We start from the raw sequence: 25,746 nt of genomic DNA, 5'->3' as shown, positions 1-25,746 counted from the left end.
AAGACCTGCTGGGCCAGGTGGCTTGCACTACATAAGCCACCTCCACCTCCAAACAAAACATTGTAAAACTCAGACTGTTCAAATGTAAGCAAGTAAAGTAAAGCACCAGATGTGTTTTTCAGGATTATTGTACTGTCCGGAAGTTGTAAACCTAGCTTATGTTTCATTATTCATCTTAATATAACTTTAAAAATAATTGACTTTGATGATATATAAGAATTGACTTTTAAAATGATGGTAAACATTACCTATGGCAAAGTAAAAGCCTTGTAAGGAAGGATTGCATTGCTGTTCTACTGGAAGTTAAACAATAAACATAAAACTATATAAAAATAATAATTGCAGGTCTAAATGTGTCTGAATATGTTTTTAGTGTGAGAGAAAGCAATTTGGTCCATGTCTCAGTGGTAAGGCTGTGTTTTTGTTCAACTGCTTGAATCAAAGCTGAGTCTGCGCTTTGGTTATGATATTGTAGTGGTGTATGAAATTCTAAAAATGGTTTCACTGGCCAAACAACGTATCACTCCACTCCCAGCAGCTACCACTGAGCAAGGCATTTGCTGGGTTTGGTTTGAAAAAGACAGGGAAGCTTAATGGTTTCTCAGCCCTCCCAAAAATCCCCAGATAAATAATTTTCAGTGGCTCTCATGCATCCTCTGTCAGCACTCAAACATAATGTCTGTTATGCCTTCAACGACCTGCCCACCCAGGCCCATCATCACTCTCTTCCCCCTAGATAAACTAACAGGAGGAAGAAGGGAGGAGAGGGTGCAGCACAGGCTGACTGACAGTGTTTACTCGCCCCTGTGACAGAGTGTGAGGAGGGCCGGAGTGGCTGGCTGCCCAGTCCCCTCAACGAGGGAAATGTACCATTAAGATAAGAGCTATCAATATTCCACAGGTCCAGAGGATGGGAATAGAGAGGGACGGCGTTTGATTAATCTAAATAACTAGTCATTTAAGGTGCATGTTTTCAGAGAGGGATGACAGCATTGGGTTAGTGCGAGGAGGAGGTGCGAACAAGGCTTGGCCACCTGCTCGGTTTGCTGTAGCATGTTAAGGTTATCGCCAAGAAAATGCCTGGAGCTCGTTAATGCAAAGCTTCATCCAAACTACCCATTAGTCTGCACTATCATAGCTGAGCATCTTCAGCTAATTCTGCCTTGCTTTTTTCATGTGGACCTTCCTTTCAGCTTTAGTTTTTAGACAAGTAAACCACTTGACCTTATTTTTAAATGTCAGAGAGAGTTATTCATCTATCTAAAGATTAAGTAGGATTGGTTTTCAGGTTATTAACCAACCAGCTGGTTTGTATAGGACCTTGTTTTTTTTGTTGTTGTTTGTTTGTTTTGTTTTTTTAAAGGAAGGTTTGTTTACAGTCAAATCTAAGGCCAACTTTTTTGATAAATGTCTTGATAAGTGGTATAATATTTTATGACTAATAATATTTGCCATACACTTCAAATGCATTAACCTCCTAGGACATGGTGTCCACATAGATGGACATTTTGGGTTGTCTAGACCAAAATACGAAATTTTTCTCTCAAGGCCTGATATCCACTTATGAGGACATTATACTGCCACTGTTCTGTCGAAATTTAAAACAAATGTCCTCATATGTGAATTTATTATTCATTCGTTAGCATCTTAATATAACCTTAAAAATAATTGACTTTGATGATATAAACTTTATATCATCAAAGTCAATTCTTTATATTATAAAGAATTGACTTTTAAAATGATGGTAAACAGATAATTAATCTCAGAAACAAAAATCAGGTTAAAAAAAATTAGGTAATTCTTTGGCTTTTACGTTCATCAGGTCCCAATCGGCCCAAATATCCATCCATCCATTCGCTTCCGCTTATCCTTTTCAGGGTCGCGGGGGGCGCTGGAGCCTATCCCAGCTGTCATAGGGCGAGGGGCGGGGTACACCCTGGACAGGTCGCCAGTCTGTCGCAGGGCCATCACACAGGGACAGACAACCATTCACACTCACATTCACTTGCACATTCACACCTAGTGGCAATTTGGATTATCTAATTAACCTATACCCACAAGTGGGGATCAGCCCAAATAGCAAAGAGAAATTAAAAATGCATGCCATGAAAGAGTTTGGGTCTTAGGTGGTTAAACAGAATAACATGAAAGATATGTACCCTATGTATGAAAAGATTGTTTTTTTTTAATTAAAAATTTTGTGATCATTTTATCAGGCCTTTCTCATAAGTTCCACATGTTTGCAGGAGTGAGGAGCTGCAAAACTTCCTCATAAGTATCAGTCAGCAGTGCTGCTACCTGACAGAGACCATTCAAGACGTCTTAAATCGATTCCCTCGCCAACCCGCTCAGGTGCAGCTCATACCCTCTTTACCTGTCCAGTTATTAGGATTTTACCAACCACGAGATAAACAACTATGACTGGCCAAATTCTGTGTCTATTAAAAATTTCATAAATAAAATGTATAACAGATCTAATGGAAAATGTGTTTGCCAGCTAAAAGTTTTCAATTCACTATTTTTTGCACATGACTTCCTTTTATCTCGTCTTTCATCCCACTACATTTGTGACATAAAAATCATCACCATCTCTCTCTGCCTCTGAGAAGTTGGTTTTCTCCCTGGACCCAAAGAAGGAGGCTCAGACCATCTGCAACCAGCTAGTGGTCCAGACAAAAGATCTCCAAAAGGAAGTCACCTGCCTCCGCAATCTGCTTTGCCAGGTTGACACACACACACGCACACACACGCATGTACATTTTGACATTATTTATCTTATAAATCACTGAAATGATAAAAATTAAAAAATCTATACACAGTATATTTGTTTTTGAGGCAGTGGTAATTTTGGCCTCCACACAGCTATAACAACATTGGAGAAATAAATTGTTGTATTATATGGTTGTATTATTGTGGAGTACTACAATATATTACAATACAAAGTGGCTGTTGTTGTGGTTTGGTGCTATGTAAGTACAATAAAATGACATTTGTTGTTGATTGTAACAGTAAATACAAAATGTGTCAATGCACTGGTAACAAGATAAAAGTATGAATAAGAGTAAAATCTGTCAGACCTGACACTAATACTGATATATATGTGATTAAATTGAAAGCACATCCAAGTCAATTTAAATTGCTTTCATACAGTGCTCACTGTTACTCTTTGCACTACTGAGGATTAAAAGCAGTTTGGAAAAGCCATAGTTACATGTTGTGTTATATGTATTCTGGCGAGCTCGAACAGGTATGTGCAGGAGTGTTTACATATGTGCACCTGACTCTATGTGCATGTGTGTGCGTGTTTGCATTTGTATTCCAAGAGGAGAGAGTTGTTCCTGACAGAGCAGAATCCTCACAGCCCATAAGTCAGAGCTGCTGTGACATCGACCTGTCAGCATGCAGACGATGAGGTGGAGGGAAGGCAAGGGTGGGGGCAGAGGGAAGCAAGGAAAGGATTCGGGTTGGCGGGGTGAGAGAGTTTAAAAAGGGAGAAAAGAGCACACTGTAGAGGTGTGGGCATGTTGTAAGAAAAGGAGGTGGGATAGTAGTAGGTGCAGAACTGGCTTACTAAAAGGTGCCAGTATACCCCACTTAAAAGCTTTAGCAAGTTTTACAGTGGCAGGAGGAAGGCTTCATTTCTCGACAATTTATTTTTCACCTAGAAGCATTGTGTTGCAATTCAGACCTTGAGGCCTGTGAAGTTAAGTACACTCATGTCAAACTCCAGCCATTTGCACATTGCCTGCATATCAGTTTAGAGTCTTATTATATTTGGGACCCTGTAATTTAGTTGTGGTCTTCAGAGCGACATGATTCAGTGTACATGCTAAACTAGACAGGCACAGCTACACTGTATTTGGTAGCAGAAATATAACGTTGATGCTGAAGGTGGAGGGAGGTGTATGCTTTTATGGTGAGAAAAGAGAGGCCTGTGTATCTTGCTGTTTAAAACACATAGCAACAGAGATATGGAAACATGTGCGTGGAACCTTTAGGAAACTACTGAACTGAAAAGAGGTATGAAGCTACATTTTAAAAAAATATTTCTGTGTGCCAAATCTCATAGTGATGGAAAGTTTGATCATAGCAGAGAAACTGATGAGTTGGGCTTTTTGAAATACAACAAAAGTAATTTGAAATTTGTTTTTTGTTTGTTTGTTTTTATATGTATCAAATGTTACACCAGAACATACTACACTAGACTTTATGCCACATGTAAAATACATGATCACAAAGACACTGCATAAGATTCCTTGGGCCACTCACCCTGTTGGCTGAGCCTTAGCCCGTGGGCCCTGGTGGATGCAGCCAAAGAGGAGACATGGGCTGGCGAATGTGAGCACACCACTCACAGGAAGAAGCCTAGGGGTTGGTACCATAGGGGTTACAGAAGTACTGTAGGGGCCTTGCCATCAGAGAGGGGACATAAAAGCCTGAGCTAGTTTGTGAGATTGAGAAATACTGGCTACAGATGGGCTAAGCTTAGTGCACAGTTGGGATCTGTAACCAGTCTCCTGGAAAGGGGCTGGACTCATCCAAGTGTGACTTGGAGGAACGTGACTTGGGAGAACAGTGCCTGATCTGAACCCAAGCGGTTTTTGTTATTGGACTTGTGTGCAAACACCATTTAAAACATAAATATATTCAAAAGTGCACATAGCAACAGGACACTCGACCGCAGGTCGACGGTCAGTTTTGAAAATTTATCATCAGATCTGTAGCTGTACGTTCTGGAAACTCAGGAGAAGAGAGGAGGTCAGGTGGCAGAAGAGGATGTTGGACAGTGAGTGTGCATTGGGCGTGTCTGGTAAAGGCCCTGGTCCATGAGATCTTTAATTCCCACCTCTAGCAGAACTTGGACAGCATTCAGAGGTCATTTTTTCTGAAAATCGTGTTAATCGTGATAGTTTAAAATCATTTATCAAACTGTATTTTTTAAAAAGTACAAAAATTAAAATTACCATAACATAAACTTTAGTGTTGTAACATTACCACAAACAGACTGTGCTCCTCTGTTTAAAGAAAAGTAATTATGATGTAAATGAGTGGAAAAAACGGCATATACCTCCTGTTAGAATACCATCCTCCGTCACTTACCAGAAGCACTTCCTTCTTGGTCAAACCACAGGTTCCTAAGTCATAATTTCTGGTATTAAACAGAATTTAAGCCCTTTGTATCCTCCAACCTTCTCACATGACTGGGATTTAGTGTGACAGTGTCACCCTGTAGCTTGAAAAATCAGAGGCAGCATAATTCCTCTGTGACTTGACTTTAACTGATGAATCCCTGAGGATTTGGCACAGGAAGTTTTGGTGACTCAGGTCTGAGTCATGCTGTGGTGGTGAGATGGGACCAGACATGCTCTCACTCACACATCGAGCTGGTCTCAATTTGATTCCCACCCAACAGTGACTGAGCAGCTGTTTCCCACCCATTCAAGCCTTCCACTGGTCTGACTAGTGCAACTGCTATAATCCGGACTGGATTAGATTAAACTGACCTGTGACCCTTGTACTTCCTGCATTAGTTCAGATTGGCCTTACCTCAGGGTCTGATGTGTGTTTTTATGTTTACATTCGTATTTGTGTGTGTGTCCCATGTTAATCTGACTTTGTTGTCCTCTCTTTAGATGGAAGAATTCAAAGATTCCTGTCAGCCTCCTCAGCCTGGTTTCCATAACAACAGGAGGATGTGGTCTCTGACCACCAGATTTGCTCTGAGCACTCTCGGAGTCACCTTCCTCGTACTGCTCTACAAAGCTTCCAGTGGCAAGGTTTCCCTACAGTGCAGGGATACTTTTTGATCGCCTCACAGATTTGTGAGGTCTTTTGTGTTTGTTGACTGTAGCTAAAAAGTTGGATAAGTATTGTGTTTATATGTGTTACGGGTGTTTGACAGGCATTCAGTTTTAATTTTGCTACAGTGGGTTTTTTTCCCAGTTTGTTTTGACTTGTCACTGAGTTTAATTCTTATTCTTTTTAAGTTATTTTATATTTTAATGGTTTGAACAATTAAAGTTTTTCTTTTGAGAGTACGTTTCTTGTATGCTCGATTTAAGGTTGAAATCGGGATGCTTTCTATATTGGTGCCTGCCACTCAACGTATAGAGTCTTGGCCATCACCATCAGTGTTTTGAAACTAAAGACAAGCAAGTGGTGTATCTGATTGGGAAACCAAGGACACTGCACTTTCAACTTGTGGTGACATGCATGTCTATTTGTTTTCCATTTTCAACTAAAAGTGACAATAAACTTAAAGTGACAGACTGAGACCATAAATTCATCAGGAAAGTGTTTGTTGAAGTTACAAGTTTTTGGGGTAGTGGGCTCATTTTTTTCACAGGGCTTCTTTTTGCACCCTGCTGATCATCTTAAAGACTACAGGTGTAAGGCTTTGCAAAGTCGCTGTCCTTAGACCGACTGCTTGATCCTTTGTAATATACAGTCTATAAGAAAACCTAGAGGCATGTGGAAATGTGAAGCCTGCTCTCCCAAATATACAGAAGGATGCAATGCCAAGTTTCTCCGAGTAGTTTATCAGAGGTTTTTTTTTGTTGCACTAGGTTATTTTGTAAGAGGAAATCATCACATTTATAGGAGCCATAGGTGAATTTTCTAACAATAGAAGGGGGCAGAGTGCTTTTTCTTCTTGCTGGTAGCTAAACTGAGTCTGGCAAACAAACCATAGGTGTGAAAGTGATATCAGTTTTCTCCCTAAATCGCAGAAAGAAATCCAATCTGTATTTCAAAAATGATTCAAGTGGATTCCTGTGATGTTAATGACCAGATTTAGCTTTTGCTGGTTGAATATTTTCAAATGTCCAGCTGATACGTTTAAAAATCACAAACTCTTCAAAGTCCTTATTGTCTGATTTTGTGCCATTTCCTTTTCAGTGTTCACAAACTTTATTGTGCGCAAGTATTATCAAAAATACCTTTCTGTCCGTAAAACATGCAATGAAACTGTGACCTTAATGCGATTTGGTAAGGAAGTGAACAAATTACTCCCATAAAATTGGATTTATATCACAGGCTTATTACAACTACCGCTGCTGCAAAAATAAAGTTGTGTTCAAAGTCCTGATGAGAGCAGTGAGAACGCTCTAAATCTTCTTGTTGTTTTATGGGTTTCTTCCACGGGGATCATGGGAACAATCCAATTTGCCCATTAATCTCATCTGGTCAAAGTCTCCAGACCTCCAGATACACCCCGGGCTAGATCAAAGATGGAGGAAACGCTGTGTGACAGTGGTACAGACTTCACCGGGACACATCAAAAAGACTGACATGGATAATCCAATTGAAATGGACACATCACCTTTAGGTGCTGCTCTGGGAGAATCGGTGCCCAGTTTTTTCCTCCTTTTTTAAGCCATCATTCCTGAGTTATTAGAGTGATAGTTTGTATGAGGCTGTAAAAATAGCAGTGCGTCATGCGTGAGGAATCTGAGATATTATTCACCTGTGTGGGATATGGCTATGGCAATGGGCGCTCAACATAAACAAAACACTAGTTTGATTTATTTTCTTAAAGGGTCTTTATGCTTATCAATTACACCGCTACACCATATGCCAGAGTTTTTCTCTGTTGAGCTCTACGGAGTCCTGTGAGAAAAACATTTAAAAAATCATAATGTTTATCTTTTGTGCGTAAAAGGTTTTTTTTGGGTTTTTTTGTAGCCTGTTTTTTTTTGGACTGGCACATCAACTCCATTCATCATCCTGTCCCCCGATTTTGAATCTAAGCGGGTTTGGGCATTTTTCCTGTGGTGTCTGACATTGGTTAAGCGTGGAGTGTGAATCCTCCCACAGCTAGCTCCTTCTCTGCGCGCGTCTCATCGGTGCGATTTGAATGAAGAGCCCATCAACTTGGACCACATCTCAGAGGTGCGGAGCTCCGGTCTGGACACGGGCCAAACCCGTCTGATGTCAAACCAGCCTGAACAGATACTCTCAGACATCTCGTTTCTTCACCTCATTCCTGAGACGGGACTCTGCCCACTCCTTGTGTAAAGCAATCTGAACCTGATAGCACAGCATCCGCGTATCTCCCCTGAGAATCTGCTCTGGACTATTAAGACAGTCGCTCTTAACCTTTTCTTCAGAAGCGCTTTGCCACTGTGCAGAATCCCAGCCAGCCATGACTTTTACGAGCAAACCGTCTGTCCTCCGACTGTCTTGTAATACATTTTTAAAGCGAGTTTAACTCGGCGATTCAACTTTCAGCTTCTGTTTTATTAAATTTTTTCCTGTCATCTGTGGAAATGCTCCGTCCAGACCCATAAAGAAACAGAGTTTGGTTAATATGCACTTATTGCCAAGCGGAATATGTTTTTATTTATCTGTAGCAATCTGCTGGCTCACAGCTGAGATCGATGCGTCCTGGTGGTAAGTATTATTATTATTTAACATTTACATATTTGTTTAAATGAACGCTAGTGTAAGACTTTGTGCACGTGGGTTATGTGCTATTATAATAATCTTTCAAATGTGTTGTCTTATTCTGTCATCGGTAAATTATTGGTTTAAAAAAACAGTTCCATATGCACCCTTTTATCTTAACAAAAATGTTCCCACAGTGAGTGACTAAATTCCCCCCATGGCTTGCATAATTATTTTTGCAGCTTGTTGAATATTTGGACAGATTAGTTTCCAGGCTGAAGTCATTTGATATAATTTAATTTCTCTTTATTTGCTATCCTTCTCTTGAATCTCTAATTAATATTTGCAAAGCTCCTGTTTCCAAATTCCTTACTTCGTACCCTGTGATACTGAGATGGTATTTGGAGAGATAATTCCTTTTTTGTTGCTGCTGCTTTGTGTCTTTAATCTTCAGTGCAGCCCATCAGTCTTTCATCATCTTGTTCTGCAGGTAAAAGGGAGTGTGGACTTGTTAGGAGTGATTCCAACAGATACCTCTGAAGAATACACCCTCTAGCATTCTTATTTTATGCATTAATATAAAGTAAAGGTCTTCAATTACCTTACAAAGCTTTAATATATCCACAGCTGCCTTTACACACGTTGGGTTACATACAAAATTATTCGATTTTATCCTTTACTAAAGTGATCCAGAAACATCCCTGCAAGTACTCATCTGTCTTGACATTTACCCTCCCACTCTACAGGTACATGGGCACCCTGGGCTCCCAGGTGATGTGCGACAACATCCCTGGACTGGTGAATAAGCAGCGCCAGCTGTGCCGCCAGTACCCCAAAGTGATGCAGGCCATCGGGGCTGGGATGAAGGACTGGATCTCAGAGTGCCAGTACCAGTTCCGCAACCACCGCTGGAACTGCAACACCACAGCCAGGGACCACAATCTCTTTGGACGTCTGCTGCTACGCAGTGAGTTTCAGGAGTGTTAAAGCCAAAATACAGTAGGACCTTCATTCTACCTTAACATGAAAAAAGTAACATTTACATTTTAAAAAAAAAGTTTCGATATAAAGTTCAAAGAAGGTCCAGGGGTTCTGCCATGAAAATGAAGGTTACATGTTGATTAGACGGCTGAGAAATTAAAAATAAACTCACAGTTTAGTCTGTTTGGACCCACTTTAAAAAAAAGTCTTGTCTATTTCTCTTTGTGCTACTGAATCCATCAGGTGAAAGTTAAATAAAGCTGTGAACTAAATAGTTTATCCAATGTGGATAAAATGTTGGTCACAGATGTGATTTTTTGGAATAATTATTTCTTCTTTTTAAAAATATGATTATCTTCTTACTATATATATATATATATATATATATATATATATATATATATATATATATGCTCATCCTTATATTAATCATTATAAGATACAGTGAAGAGGGTACAGAGAGTTTTTATAAAGTATCAGTCTGACGGGCTGTCTTTCCCGTAATCGCTGCATAGGTAAGAACACTGAAGCAGAGTGCCTGCTATAGCACATGCAGGCTTACATTACCAGGTCTGCTGGCACTCCCTGAAGATGAACCGCTGCATGATCGTGTGTTACATCGAAAACATGTTTGACAAGTGACAAATCTGCACAAACAAAAGTTTTTAGAGTGTCGGGCAGATTTACTGCCACTCAGAAGATTTCTGGAAAACTGATAGTTGCTCTGCAGACATGCTCCTTTTTGTCGACAGAGGTGGATTGCATTCCACACCTCGTCTCACTTTACAATCGTGCATTTCTCACGTCACTGCAGCCAACTGGTCTCTTCCTCATTTTCTTGTGTTGGGTTGCTATCGTGTTACTCAGTATTTTGTTTAAGGCCGGTGGACAAATGTCCTACTAAAACAATTTGCCATGGCTGGAGAAATGTATCCGTAATAATTCTGATATAATAATTCAAATAATTTATTCAACAAAAATGTCACCCAGTAACTGATGAGAGAGAAACTCCAGCTTTTATCTCATTTGATTGGAATTTTAATTGTTAGGTGTGTGGTTTTTTTATTTATTTATTTAGTATACAAGATTAATCAGTAATAACTAATTAACTTGTTACAGTGTTATGCAGATTTCAGTGTCTGTAGAGTCAGTGACTTCATGACTGATTTGGTGTCATCACAGTGTTTTGGTGTCCCTTCGATTCCCTTGGGCTGCTGTCTGAGCAGAGCTAATTACTCTCCGCTCAGCTCGTTCAAATGACAAACTGCAGAAATTTTAGACTTTTTTGAAATAGAAGTAATCCCACCACTTTCAAGAGCTACTTCAGTTTATTAGCACTGTTTATCCTCTCTGGTGATTTGCTGGAGAAGACACTTGATTTATTGAGAGTTTCAGAAATCCAGAGAGGACACAGGCAGTTTTTCCTCTTCATGTATTTCTGGTGAGAGTGGTGGGTGTGGGGAGTATTACAAATGACTCTTCCAAAGCAATAAAGTGTGAACAGCGTCGGAAACCAAGCGGTGAGTATCAGTAAGCTGCCTGTCACTGTTTGTTACAGATTGGAGTCTGAACAAAAGCGTCCCGTCCAATTTGTCATGTGATGGCAAATCTCAGCAGCTAAAATCAGTCTGTACCTCCAACGAGGGCAAGCTGAAACATCTTCTTTCTTGTTTTTTTTTAAATATATTGCCTGTGGAGGATCATCAGGACCTGGCGACCTGATGTTCCTCTCCCATGCCCCGAGATTTAACCTGTGATGCGGATCCTACGACTTAGTTTTATGTCTGGGCCTCTAATCAGCCATGTGGTATTTGGACCTCCCAGCCAGGCCCCGGCCATGTCACACAGCATTATCATGGCACACTGAGGCCCCGTCTGAAGCGCCTTCTTGTCAGTGTCAGTAGGCTAATTTCAAACAATTACACAGGAGCTCTCCCTCCCTGTTGTCGTGTTCTCTCAGCGTCCTCCTTATTAACTTTGTTAGGCACGCTCAACTTATCTGCTGGACCCAGACACCCACATACTGATATCACTGTGTGTGCTTGGCAGAGCTGGGAGCTTCTTCTTTTTTTCTAGTGCTACTGTGATACTTGAGTTTCATTAGTCTTACTGACTTTGTTTTAACACATTTAACGTATTTAGAGGAATCCCTTATAGGTTAAATTAATTAGAATTTTCATAAGTGAATGAATTAATTCATTGCCATCAATGATATAATATAAAATATGATAACATATCTAACATTGTGTTGTTAACCCACACAGGCAGAAAAGGAGCTTGAAACAATGTCAAGAATGCTTTTTTAAAAATGTAATTTATCAGATGAAAACATCAAGTTTGCTTCTTTACATTACATTTTTTAATAGGGGGGGAAATAAATTGTCTTTATTTTAACAGCTGTGTACCTGAATGCTGTTTCCTATATTTATTTCTCTTACGTAGCAGAAATGTACTATCTTAGATGGAGCTTGAAGGCTGTTTTTAAATATTTATTTGAAGTGCACACTGATGGCTCTAAATGATTATACATTTTAAGTGGCTTGTTCTTGTAAAAATAGGCTTTCATATATTTAGTTTGGCCCTGATTTCTGTCTGCAGGTGTTCCTCTCAGCTGTGATGCTGAGATCATCCTGCATTTAATTCAGCAGGTGAAAAGTGTTTCTTTTGACTTTGAGGTAAAAGCATCAGGGTTGACCTCTTAACATTTAGGAAACTTAAGCTTATGGATGTGATCAGTAGTTGCAGTTCTAAACACGTCACAAGTCCTTCTTTTGTGAGAATCACTGTGAGAGCATTCATGTGGGGCGATCGTGGCTTAACAGTTGGCAGTTCGTCTTTTAATTGGAAGGTTGCCGGTTCGAGCCCCGGCTCGGACAGTCTCGTCGTTGTGTCCTTGGGCAAGACACTTCACCCATTGTCTACTGGTAGTGGTCAGAGGGCCCGGTGGCGCCAGTGTCCGGCAGCCTCGCCTCTGTCAGTGCGCCCCAGGGTGGCTGTGGCTACACTGTAGCTTGCCATCACCAGTGTGTGAATGTGTGTGTGAATGACTGAATGTAGTGTAAAGCACTTTGGGGTCCTTAGGGACTAAGTAAAGCGCTATACAAATACAGGCCATTTACCATGTGTGTTACAAGTCCTTGGCAGGGGTTAGATGCAACACACACCCTTTCCCCACCTGAGCCTTTGATCCTGCTCGGATCTTTCATCAGATACATGCAGAAGGAGATAAGAGCTCCTTATCAGGGCACTGCTGGTAAATGTTAGCTGTTTATCCATCTTGGAGATGACGTATTTTTTTCATGCTTTGAATAAAAGCCTATAGCAGACAGCAACAGACACGGGTGTATATATCGTACCGTATATGCAGTAGGCGGCTGACTGATCCACTCTCAACAATGGGGAAAAATAACAATTCTCAATTATAAATGATGTTACTGAATGCATTTGTGGCAGATGTGTAAATGTCAATCGTTTTAGGGGCTAAAAAATAAAAAAATAAAGCTGATGCAGAAGTGTCAAAAATGCAGTCTGAGGATTCCCCACAGACTGTAATATGAAAATTCTGAGATTTAAAGAGTAAAAATATTTACAGCCCAGTGCAAAAAAAGGAAATTTAATTAAAGATATGCAGAGAAATTTTTAAAATAAACTCAACTCTTCAAATTGTATTGAGAATAAAGGGCATTTCTAGTATTACTCATCTTTGACAGGTGTTTACTTGTTTGTGCTGAGCATTTGATTATATTAAAGGAAACTAAGGACAATTTCATTTTCACCAATCAGTAAATTTTATTTTACAGTAAGCCTGTTTTTCCACTAGCCAATATTGGCGTCTTATTTGCTATTACAGTGAATTACAGCTGTACCTTGCTAAACTAGCTAGTTTACCAGCACTAGTGTTAACTGACAAATGAGAGACTCCCACAAATAGCTGAAATCAACAAGGTTTTTGGCTCCTGTTTACCGGTATTTGGGTAAAAACTGAGTAATTAAACTTTTTTTTTTTTTGCATAATAAAAAAATAATTCTCTCTGTGAAGGTAGCCGTGAGGTGGCCTTTGTCTACGCTATCTCCTCAGCTGGAGTGGTTTACACACTGGCCCAAGCCTGCAGCCAAGGTGAGTTGGATTCTTGCTCCTGTGATCCCACCAAGAAGGGCTCATCACAGGATGCCAAAGGCTCCTTCAACTGGGGAGGCTGTAGTGACCATGTGGAGCATGCCATACGCTTCAGCCAAGCCTTCGTGGATGCCAAGGAGAGGAAGGAGAGGGATGCCCGTGCACTCATGAACCTGCACAACAACAGAGCTGGCAGGAAGGTGAGGAAGCACTGAATGGATAACTGACTTTAAAGTCCTTCAGTTTTGCCGGAGACACTAAAATTACATAACTTTTACATTTTCATCCAACATTTTAAGAATCTCAGAAATAGAAACACATTGATAAAACGCTGAAAATGAATTTGACTGTTTTTAGATCTACATAACATCATTACATTTGTATCTTGGGCTTTAAAATCTTAAATTAGTACCATTCACTCACCAGTTCTACTAAATCTGTTTACTGTTGTGCTCCCCAGGCTGTGAAGCGCTTCATGACACTGGAGTGTAAATGTCATGGTGTCAGTGGGTCATGCAGCATCAGGACCTGCTGGTTGGCCATGGCTGACTTCCGCCGCACAGGTGACCATCTACGGAAAAGGTACAACGGTGCCGTGCAGGTTGCAGTGAATCAGTATGGCACAGGCTTTACGGCCGCTCACACACACTTCAAACGTCCCAGCAAGAATGACCTCGTCTACTTGGAGGACTCACCAGACTACTGCATACGGGACCACGAGTCAGGTAAACACTGACCTTTACCATTTGGATCTGTTGGATCCCAGTAAGCAGTGAGTGGAAAACGTACCTGTCAAAGACACATAAACATCCAGTTCAGACCATTTAGAGGTTTGTTTAATCACTTCCAAATTACATGCTGAAAAATGTTGATTTGTAATCTGGTCAAACAAGCCTAAATGCTCTAATTTACTCAATTTAATAAACCAGAGTAAATACTCTGGAACTTAAGTGCATCACTTGAACAGCACAGCTGGTTGGTATCCTTAAAAGAGGAGGTGGTGTGAACAGATTTTCATATGCTTGATTTCAAGAAGCTGATTGAACTGCATCTCTAAAACACTTCCACTTTGCTGGCATCTCAAACATGTCCATCTTCTACTTTTACTGTCACCATTGTGTACCAGAACGTGTTAAAGTGGGTTTTTTTGTTTTGTTTTGGGGTTTTTTCCCATGACTTTTCTGGGATCAAAGCACGCACACCTAACAAACCCACCTCCACCCGCACCTGTAGTCCCAGTGGACCACTGTTCACACCATCACACTGATCACACTGGATCGAATGGTGCATTTGATCCAGTTGGAAGTTAGAAATTTGAAAGCTGGCAATTCCAGCTTTCAGAATGCGTGAAACATGCGTTACTCACACTGCCAAGTCTAAACAGTCCACACTGGTGAGTGTGAAAAAGCACTCTTCTTTTGGCAGGCAACTTCTTGCCATGTCAGCAGTACCATACATGTACTGACAAAAACACACTTTGAGTCTTTCATACACAATATACAGCCGAGGACTGTTAAGCATCACGTGTTTCATAGACCCGCTGTCTGTGTCAAGCAGTCACTGGGATGTCAACCATTGGTTTCGAAATCTGCTTCAGTGTTAGGTTTTTGGCTACTGCCATGTTAACCGCTAACTCTAATTAGTACACTGAGTAACAGACTAGCAGTTTTCCATAATTGTAGTGTAACTTGCTACAACTGAAAACAGATTTCTTGGGTGGGCTGCACCGCACGGCAGACCTTATTATTTGTCAGATAATTCCATTACAAATACTCCAGAATGAGCCTCTTCACCGTGTTAGTGCTCCAAAGGCACAAACGGGCTGTAAACATGTTTATTTCTGTTGGTCATTTTAACACGGCGAGTCTATGAGCACGGATTACTTTTGGAGCCAGATTCAGAGGATCTTCTGTTTTTTGCAGTTTAGGAATATTTTTCAGCCACCGAGGCTGTTAGTGAATGTTTCAAAGTGCAAAAATGTTATTTTGCTGTCCTGTTTCTCAAAACTTCAAGGAAGCAAAAAATGTTTTTTCCTTTGCCGTTCAGATTTGAAGAAGCATCCACACTGAAAACTGATCTTTAACTTTAGATGACATAAAATGTAGTTGTGTTTCAGCAACTACGGTGGCTCTGGGTGTGTGTGTCATAAGCGTGTTCGTGTGAGGGCAATGTAAAGCTACAACAGCAGAGCAAGCGTGAGAAAGAAAATGTTTGCGTTTGAAAAGCTTATGAGAGAATGAAGATAAAGGCCATGAGAGAGTGTCTTGAGGTGGAGGTGAATGCCTGACAGGCGGCAGATGATCCGTGGCGATCGGGTGTCAGCCAGTTTAAGACCCATTACACACTTCTGTAGGCTGAAATCTTAGAGGACTACACATCATTATAAATCACCAGTGCTGGAGAAACACACGCACGCGCACACACACACACACACACACACACACACATACACACACCTGAGGGCATGATTGGCCTGCAAAATGGGAGAGATTTCAGTGGCAGAGCACCAAACACACACATTTTAGAGGTGTGTGTGTGTGTGTGTGTGTGTGTGTGTGTGTGTGTGTGTGTGCCGAAACACTCCACCCAGACATAATTTCTTTCTTTTTTACAATTTAATCATTCATTGAGAAATTTAGAAGTGAGAGACTTCCTGGGAGGTAGGAGCAGTGAATATTCTCATGAGCAAAAACATAATTTTTTAATCTCACTAAATCGTGAAAGTTTTTTTTTCTGTTATTTTTGTTGTGTTATTTGTTTTGGGTTTTTTTGCTTTCTGTTAGTGACTGATGTTAGCTGTAACTTTCACCACCATGTGGCACTGTTTTTGAATGAGTGCTGTTGTTTTATCCATTTCCTCAGAAAGCTTGGCCTTTCCTGCCGCTGTAAATACGAGAGTGTTTTTGTTAACTTGGGCGGCTGAATCTCTCCACTATTGGTGGACAAATTGGTGTTACACAAATGTCCAGCCGTGCTGTAGTGATTATTGTAAAACAGCTCAGTACATCTGTGTGCTGTATTTCAGCCCAGTGGTATTTTTGAAAGTTTTAAGCTTTTTAAGTGCCCTTAAAGATTTTCACTCAATTCACATGAAACCACCCAACCTAGAAAAATAAAACAATAGTAATAAAAACAGTTTTGTGATGCTTTAGCACAGTGACATACCTATTCCATTATTATTTCTGACTAATGGGATCTGCCATTACAGATTTTTGCAGATTCCAAAGAACTATAATTGACAGCATATACTAAGAAAAATGAACTTTTATCATAAAATATAATTTCCGCCCTCAGAGAAATAATTAAACTGCTGTACATCACATGATCGTCTCTCTTAAATAACTGAAAATAAAGAATAATGAGTTTTACCACAGCAAACAAAAGCAGGTGCAGCAGATTTAGAGAATAAAACAAATGCAAGTGGATGGATGTGACAAACATCTTATTTAAATACATATATGCACAAAATGTTATGAATAAATTATTATTGCATTCTGTCAGTACTTTATATGAACCTGTTATCACTGAAAATCATTCAGAAACTGCTGTCGGATCGCACAGTTTTTGGCTGGTGGGAATTCAGAGAACATGGCACATGTGCGGTTAATTTCTCTCCAGTAGCATACAACACAATAATAACTGCAGCTCATTAACAGCTGTGCAGTCTATCAAGTTTTAAGTTCAGTTTTGGCTTCACAGCTGTTAATAGTACAAGGTAACTGAGTTTCGTATCTCAGTGATGCTTTTGTTTTGGCTTTCAGCTCCTGATTTATGTCTGCCTCTCTCTAACAGATCAAACTCACCCTCGGCTGGGCTGTGATAGTTTTTGTTCACAAGAAGTAAAAAATGAAAACTATGAAGTTGTTCTTCAGAAGATTAGATTTCCTATTGATGCTTATGTGAAACACACAAAAACCTTAGATGGTCTGTAGAACTGTAGATCCTCTGACTGTGCACAGGATCTTCTAGGAATGGTGATTCTGTTTTCCAGAGAATTGATGGGTCAGTGGTTTTGAACATGTTGATATCTTCTCTCAAATATAAGATACTCTTATTAGATCTGTAGTAAAAGTTACAGTGGCAGGGTACTCAAACAAGGCATGAACCACTTTCCTGACACTGAAAACTCAGGTTTAAATCTGAAGTTACTGCACTAAGCACCTAATCCTGCTTTGTCTAAAGCCCCCTGGAGGTCTTATGCCCTGCTTTTGGGAACAAGTTGAGGCATTACAGCAGACATGGAAGTTTTATGGGATGTGTACATGTAAGCAGGGTGAGGTTACACACACACACACACACACACACACACACACACACACACACACACACAGTGGGCCTCTCATGAGAACGTAACATACGCCTTCTTTAAAGACCAACTCCCATGAGACAACCACAGACTTACAAACTCGCTCTCAATCATAACATGTACTGTATGTAGAGTCACCTGCTCCCTCTTTTTGGTTGCACAACCATGAAAAGTAATCAGCCTTTCTCCCAACACACACACACACAGACACACACACGTGCACGCGCTCTGAAAGACATGCAAACTCGCCTTCACTCATGGAAAGAAACAGACTAAATCTGTTCTCACACACAAACCACAAACAGGCTCGGGGCCCACAGAGATAGCGAGACGGCCCCTCTGTGCCTCTTTAAAGTGTGAAATCAATTTCCCTCAGCCCTGAGGCTCAGGTGCTAAACTCATCTCTCGGCGCCCCCTCATCTTAATTCAATAAGCAGACGCAGGGCGATCGAGGGCTGTGAGGAAGACTCTGGCCGTGATGTCACCCCTAGCAGTGCTGCATACTTTGGATGACGGGCGGGCACGCTGCCAGAGAGGGGAGGGCTTCGGGTCATGTCCAGACATATTACCTGGCGAGGGAATGGTGCAGAAGGAGCGTACACGCAGAGCGAAGCAGAATGTAAACACGAGCAAATTCCAGAACAATGTTTGAGATGGTACTTGAAGCCAATTTTTTCTAAACCTTTATTTATACAGGAGAAGTCAGCAGAACACACACATGCATTCTTTTTCAGTAACACTTGTGCTTTACAGTCAGACAGTAACAGTCACACCTGCCCAGCAGAGCAGCAGTCCTCTGCTGGCTGAACATCTGCAGCTCAACAGCACTAAAGTTCAGATGTTTCACAGCAGCTTTATCAAGATGTTGAAGTGAAAAGGCTGTGAGATTAAAAGCAACGAACGACTGCAGCGTTATCGGTTACACCAGAACTACTTTGATCATAAAAAGCTTTTTCTCAAGCCTCACATCAACAAAATCTAGATTGTGGAAACGATCTTTTTTTTTTAAAAACCACCAGTAAATGGATCAAACATAAACAATTTCAAAAACAAAAAAGTAAAGTAAATAAAGACTTAAATGCAAGCTGTTTGAACTAGCAAATATATGAGCACCATGTTCTTCAAGGACTTAGTCATCAGTTTGTTGTCACTCTGGCAGACGAGGGTCCTCAGGACGATGTTACTGCCATGCAAAGGTGCACATCCCCTAATGGCTGTGACCTCTTTCAGCACATAGCTTATTGTTATAACAGTCTTTTCTACTGTAATATGATCCATCAGGTGCATGTGTATAAATAACCAGTCCAAGATATCTAATATCCCCAGGTTCAGCTCCTGCCAGGACATGGCTCATTCCATATAAAATCAGTCAAATCTGAAAAGATTCATTCATGACTCTCTCAGAATATGCTCTTCATTCTGCTAATAATTAGAATAATCGACACATTTGAAGAAGTCACACAATATTTTAGCCTCTGTCCTGTAGACCTCTGTCAACCTGCATAGGGCTGGGTTGAAATTTGGTACTTTTTCCACTTGATTTTTTCCAGCTTTTTTGATTTTTTTTAATATTCTCAAGTAGTGTGTCTTTTGTGCTGTCTCCATCCCTTTTAGTTTATTCAAAGGGGGGGGACAGGTGGGGGGCAGGCAGTGATTTTCCATGGAATGACCTACGTGTCCAAGACGACTCAACTAAGAGGCATCTGGGAGGCATCGTGGTCAGATGGCTAAACAACCTCATCGGGCTCCTTTCGATGCTTCGACGCTGAGGAGCAGCAGCTTCACTCAGTCTCTCCTGAATGACAGTCGTTCAACTCATAAAATGAAGAAAAGATGTGAATGAGAATTCAGAAGGAAAGGCTGATTGCACTTTCACTAATGTGTGTAATTATGCAACAAGATATTGAACAGAATTGTAGAGAAGAGTTGTAAACTGCACATATCTGACAGATATATGGATGCAGCTTCTTCTTGGTAAAGTTTGGGGGGAAGAAAGGCAAAAAACAATATTGTTACACAGAAACATAAATATCTCAGTCAAAAAGAGAGATGAAGTCTTTCTCTCAATACAATACTCAATACTCCCGAACTCCGCAAATCCTAAATGATGTTATTTGGATATTTTGAATAGCATTACCAGCTCTGTGATGACTCATTAAAAAGTCGATATTTTATAAAAGCCAGGCCGTGAGAACCTTGTTACAATTTAGCGCTCTGAAGGCTTCCTGGACGTCTGCTGAGCATGAAATCAAAAACCGTGAAAGAGTATGACTTCAGCGCAGATTGTGTCACAAAAGCGTCCATTCCCATGTGTTTTATTTTGGCTGAAATCATAGGGATGATCCTTTCCCACACCCGGCGCATCTGTGTTTGTTGTGCTGCTATCAAAGAGAAGTTATCTGGAGATCTAGACACTATAACCCAAACGCTCTGCTCACAGCGGTTAGATAGAAACGTGTGAGATTCTGTTGGGCTTGATCATCCAAAGCAGACTGAAAACACTCCTGTTGCTCATGTTTAACATCAGTGGATCAAAGCTGCTGAAACTGCTAAATAAAAGTCCCTCTAAAAACTCCTGTGGATGGTTTTGAGTCGAATCTGCAGGCCTACACAGCTTCATCATAAATTGAGCTCCAGCTATTCCTTCTGCATACAAAGCTCGGGTACGCTAACTGTGTTTGTGGCGACGTAAAGTGTGTGTGTGGGTAACCGGAGTTGGGATTCAGGAGAAAGTGAGTGTGTACAGTATCTGTGTGTGTGTGTGTGGGCGATGGATGTCTCCTGTAAAATGAACAGCTGATGAAGTGTGGGAGTGCAGGCTGATGGCTCCTATCATCAATCTCTCATCTCACTTTCGTTCATCTTACTTATCCCCCCCCCCCAATCTCATCTTCACCGTACTGGCATTATACTCTGCTCCTATTGGCTTCTAAAAACTAATAGAACCGTTCTAATTGGCCAAATTGTGGCTCAACTGCTGCCAAGTCACATTCCACGATGCTATAGTCCATTTTTTAAGCATCAGTACCATTACCTTCATGAACACTTTTCCTTTATTCCTTTAGGACGTCCCAGTTATTTCCCAGCAGGGTTGTCACTTCTTAAACTAGAAATCACAGGCAGTGTAGGTGTTAAACTGTTCCATCAGTAAATCTCCTTTTGGAAGGAAACTACTGAAACATGTTTTTGCTTTTAGTGAGTATAAATGTCATTCAGTGGAAAAACTGCAGTAGGAAGTGATCAGAAAGGCAGATCCTTCTACTGTAGTATGATAGATTAATATACTGGTGAGAAAAACACTTTTCAAGGTAAATACAGACTTTTCCTCATTTTTTTAAGAACCTTTAATTACGAAGTAGACTTAAACTTGGCATTTTACACTATGTAGCGATAAAGCAGAATAAAGTTTACATCTAATGATTATAATTTTGATTATGTCCATGTTTTTAGTTTCAGCGCTCGGGAGCAGCTCCTTGTCTTTCTCTTGACTTATAAGATCACATTTTGTGGTCAACTTGAAAGAAAGGCTGATGTGTAATATAGAAGTGAGGTCAGAGGTCAAATGTGACATTTTAAATCTTTATGCCATTCTTTCTATACGTTGACACAGCACACTTGTAAGAATCATAGTTTCTACAGCTTTTTGTCAGTTTTCTACCAATAAATCATTGAGTTCACCTTGAAGACTTTGGTGGAAGTATTGTTAACATGTCCCCAGTCTACCTCCCCTAAAAAGTATCAGAGTTGTCAGAATTAATTTAAAACTTTTTTAGCTATCGTGTTTACAGACAGAGTGACATGCACACACTACGCATGCTGCCAGAACGTCCTGTCCGTCGAGGCGTGGACTCCGCTCTTGCCAGGTGGGGCCTCGATGTATCAGACTTGGGTGTCCGGATGAGACAGATGAGATCTGAGAAATTTGGAGGCTATGTCAACACCTCATACTCATTGTTGTGCTCCCCAAACCATTCCTGAAACACTGTTAAATGACCGAGGATGCATTATCCTGCTGAAAGAAGTCACAGCCATTAGGGGGGGGGATACCATCATCTGCAACCATGCTTAGGCAGGTGGTGTAAGACCCACATGGATGGGAGGACCCAAGGTTTTACAGCAGAACATAGCCCAGAGCGTCACACTGCCGCCACAAGCTTGCCTTCTTCCCATAGTGCATCCTGGTAGCAAGTGTTTCCCAGGTAAGTGACGCATATGGACCCGGCCATTCACATGATGCAAGAGAAAAACCTGAATCATCAGACCGGCAGCCCATCACCCTTTCTCTAGTTTGCCAAAGTTCCTTCCTTGGACCAGTTTTGGTAGATACTGACCACTGCAGACCAGGAACACCCCACCAGAGCCGCAGTTTTGGAGATGTTGTGACCCAGTCGTCTACCCATCACAATTTGACCCCAATACTTTTTCCTACCTCTAACACGTTAGCTTGGAAGACAAAGTGTTTGCACTCTCTACTAAACTAGTGTTCAGTGTTTATGTTCCTTTGATACATTGTCTAGGTTTTGATTTTCCACTGTTAATAACTTATGTTCTCACCATTAGGGTGGGTCCCACAGATCAAAAACTCATTTTAAATTAATAGTCATACTGTGCTAAATTTATTCTCACTGACCGCGTCTCATTTGCTCTCTCTCCAGGGTCGATGGGGACAGGTGGGCGGGTCTGCAACCGGACATCCCGAGGTGTAGATGGCTGCGAAGTGATGTGCTGTGGCCGTGGCTACGACACGTCTCGCATCAGCCGCACAACCAAGTGCGAGTGCAAGTTCCAGTGGTGCTGTGCAGTCCACTGCCGTGACTGCCACCAGCAGGTCAACGTGCACACCTGTAAGGGCCAGACGTGACCTCGCCACCACTAAACTTGACTGACGCCTCATATCGGGCATCCAGAGTCCCCCCCGTTCCTCCTCAGCTCTACCTGATGTCTTGTTACGACAATCTAACTGATAATCTCGAGTCTGCCTTTAGTTCCGAGCCCTCTGAAGGTCTGTTAGGTTTTCAGACACTTTTTTCTTTTCCTCACCAAAAAAATTCACATCTTTTTCTTCTTTTGGATGCTACGTGGAAAGAACTTCCAGACTCAGAGACATTTAAAGCCTGACTGCTGAATGTCTGTAGCTGTTACTTTGAGAATGTATCAGTCAAATCATGCTTCAGATTCCTGCTGAACCAACACAAAAAAATACTATTGAGACTAACAGGCTAGCATTTGATCTGCTGGCTCCAGTTGTGATGGTTTGGAGATGAACTGTTGCTTAAACAGGCCCCAAGGACTGACCAAGTATATACTGAAATATAACTTAAATTATGTGTAATATCTTTTATAGTTTTGTTGAATCAACATGCATGGAGGTTTTTGGTCTGCTCCTGTGAAGCCTTCAACACCTCTAGTTTAACACATAGCAGCTCTCCACACAGTTTATCAGCTTGTTGTTTAGATTTGTTCTCGTGGCACCTTACACTTGTCAGCAAACCATTTACAACATAAAGTACGACCAGCGTTCTTTTCCCCTGCGTGCTTTCAGTGTAAGCTGTTGTCACGCCAGTCTCATTCAACATAGCGTATCACAAGCTTCTCTCTCGCTTTCTGTCTGCTCATTAGAGGCTTTCTGCTCCAGAGGTACCACCATATGCACAGAACATGGTCCTTCAGCTGTTTTCTCTCTCCATCATTAAATCTCCTTACTTGGTAGAAAACAGCAGCTGGAAAATGAGTGGACACTGTCATTTGACTCAGAAACAGTGCAAAATTAATGCGGGCAGGACCTACAGCAATTTCACTGATGTCCTACATTAGTGCCATCTTCTCCAAGTCTTTTAAAAAGGCTAGAAGTAAACCATAATGTTGATAACAGACATAGCATCTTACTGTATTTATGAGGAAAGTTTTACATTTATGACCTTATATTTTTAAGTATCTACAGGGATTCTGTTTGAATGATCATTTTCTTTTGGGTGCTCCCTTTAGAAGTCCTAACAGAAGATCAGCATCATCTCACCCTAACTCTATCATTCTCTTCTGCAACCATATCCTCCTTCACTACATCCATGAATCTTCTCTGTGCTCCATAGTCAACATTCTTCATCCAGTATATCCACCATCTCTCCTCTGCCCATGTCCAAACCATCTCAACCCTGCCTCTCTAACTTTGTCTCCAAAATGCTCAACCCTCTGATATAATCGTTTAATCCTGTTCATCCTGGTCATTCACAATGGAAAATATTTCAACTCAACCTCATTCAGTTTTACCTCCTTTCTTGTTAGTCCCACCATCTCCAAACTGCATCGTAGTAGGTCTCACTACCTCCTTGTAAGCCTGGGTGATTTGTATCCCTGTGTTACAAATCACCCAACACTTATCTCCACCCTGCCTGCACTCTCTTCTTTTGCACTCTATTGCTTTGCAGGCTATTTAAAGCAGCTTCACTGCTCTACCAGTTCCCTTTTCTTCCACACACTTGGATTCTGTCTACTGACTTTCATCCCTCTTCTCTCCAGCGCATACCTCCACCTGTTCCCTACTTTCACTACAGATCAGTGCCATCTGTCAACCTCTCCATCATCACTGCAAACAAGAAAGGGTTCAGTCAATCCCTGACCTTGAACCTATCTGGCACTCTTACAGTCCTCCTACGTCCTTCACCAGCTTCACATAATCCTCTGACACTCCTCGTGCAGTACCACAGTGCCTCTCTTGGGCCCTTATATCCTTCTCTAGGTCCACAAAGACGCAGTGCTACTCCCTTCGACCTCTATACTTCTGTCAACACTCTCAAAGCAAACATATTTGTAGTGCGCTCTCTCAGCAGAATGCTGCTCACTCATCATTACCTCTCTTCATAACTTAGCTTTAACAACGCTTTCCCATTGCTTTGAGATATAATTCATCAGCTTTATCCCTCTGTGTTACAGCTCTGCACATCAGCCTTGTTCTGGAAAATCACTATAAGTAACTGATCATTAAGATAGTCTAAGGGGTATTGTAGTCAACATCTTGTTAAAATAAATGCTTGAAAACAGTTAAAATATCTAGAACTAGAAAAAAATAATCAGAAATGCTTTTTCTTGTAGTTAAAATGCGCATTTTGTCATTGTTTCTTAGAAATGTGTTAATAACTAGGACCTCTGTTTACATTTCACTGTTATTGTGCCTGCTACCAATATTAGATTAAGGAGCAATATTCAAGCAGGACTCTGTGAAATCAAACATCATCAGTGACAAACAGGAGAGGCGGCGGCCTGAGCAGTCATTATACACTGAGGAATACAAGTAAAGCAAACTAGCAGCTGTTCTCACCAGTTGCTTCATTAGATGTAATACATGTCCTGTCTGTAAATTGCACATCAGCTGTGTAAGATTAAAATATAAGCCTTACAACTGAACTCTACAGAATAAATGGTTTAAACTTACACTGTGTCCAGATTTAAAGAGTCTCATGAACAAAAACACATGAATAGATTCTGATTTCTCTGACTAGTGTTCTGTTAACTGGACAAACTTCTCAAGCAGCTTGTTTAGCTAGATTAATGCACCCTGGTGATGAGGTCTGAGTCACAGTTCATCATTAAGATGCATTGCTTTGGCACCTTGTGGAAGCTGGTACACATCCAGACATGCTTGAGCATTGCTTAGGTCGTTTCTGTGGGAAGGAAATCGCAGTGGAGACAATCTGCATAACTAATGACGTCACCAACCCTAAGGGACCAGCAAATCCTTGAATGGTGCAAATATGCAGAACCAGTTCAGGACTGGGCACTGGGTTAGTGGGAAAGGACCTGAGTTGTTGACTTGTATTCAGAGCTATATCTGGGATGTCTAAGTCAGACAGCACATGCAAGCTTGGTTAGCAAGCAGTTACTATTAAACATATCACTTCACAATACCTGCAACACAAACTTTTTACACCACACTGAAAGCCACAACAACTGTCTGATAATT

At 41.0% G+C, this 25,746-nt stretch overlaps 2 protein-coding genes across 2 annotated transcripts in view; both read left to right on the top strand.

The window, feature by feature from the left end:
- The window catches only part of asz1 (ankyrin repeat, SAM and basic leucine zipper domain containing 1), a 33,437-nt gene extending 27,630 nt beyond the window's left edge, over nt 1–5,807 (top strand). Inside the window, exons 11-13 of the mRNA XM_085357767.1 lie at nt 2,247–2,352; nt 2,610–2,723; nt 5,634–5,807. Of these exons, the coding sequence (XP_085213893.1) occupies nt 2,247–2,352; nt 2,610–2,723; nt 5,634–5,807 (394 nt within the window). The remainder of the gene's footprint in view (nt 1–2,246; nt 2,353–2,609; nt 2,724–5,633) is intronic.
- Nucleotides 5,808–8,308: 2,501 nt separating this feature from the next.
- On the top strand, nt 8,309–22,650 carry wnt2 (wingless-type MMTV integration site family member 2). The gene is made up of 5 exons (XM_085357766.1): nt 8,309–8,391; nt 9,132–9,352; nt 13,406–13,683; nt 13,944–14,208; nt 22,445–22,650. The coding sequence occupies exons 1-5, from the start codon at nt 8,309–8,311 to the stop codon at nt 22,648–22,650; spliced, it is 1,053 nt and encodes a 350-aa protein (XP_085213892.1).
- The last annotated feature ends 3,096 nt before the right edge of the window (nt 22,651–25,746 follow it).

This window comes from Diplotaxodon limnothrissa, linkage group LG7 (assembly GCF_057381915.1).
Source record: "Diplotaxodon limnothrissa isolate DT_005_m linkage group LG7, D_limnothrissa_male_GT1.1, whole genome shotgun sequence".
Taxonomy (NCBI): Eukaryota; Metazoa; Chordata; class Actinopteri; order Cichliformes; family Cichlidae; genus Diplotaxodon; species Diplotaxodon limnothrissa.
This window is presented reverse-complemented; position numbering and strand designations above follow the sequence as displayed.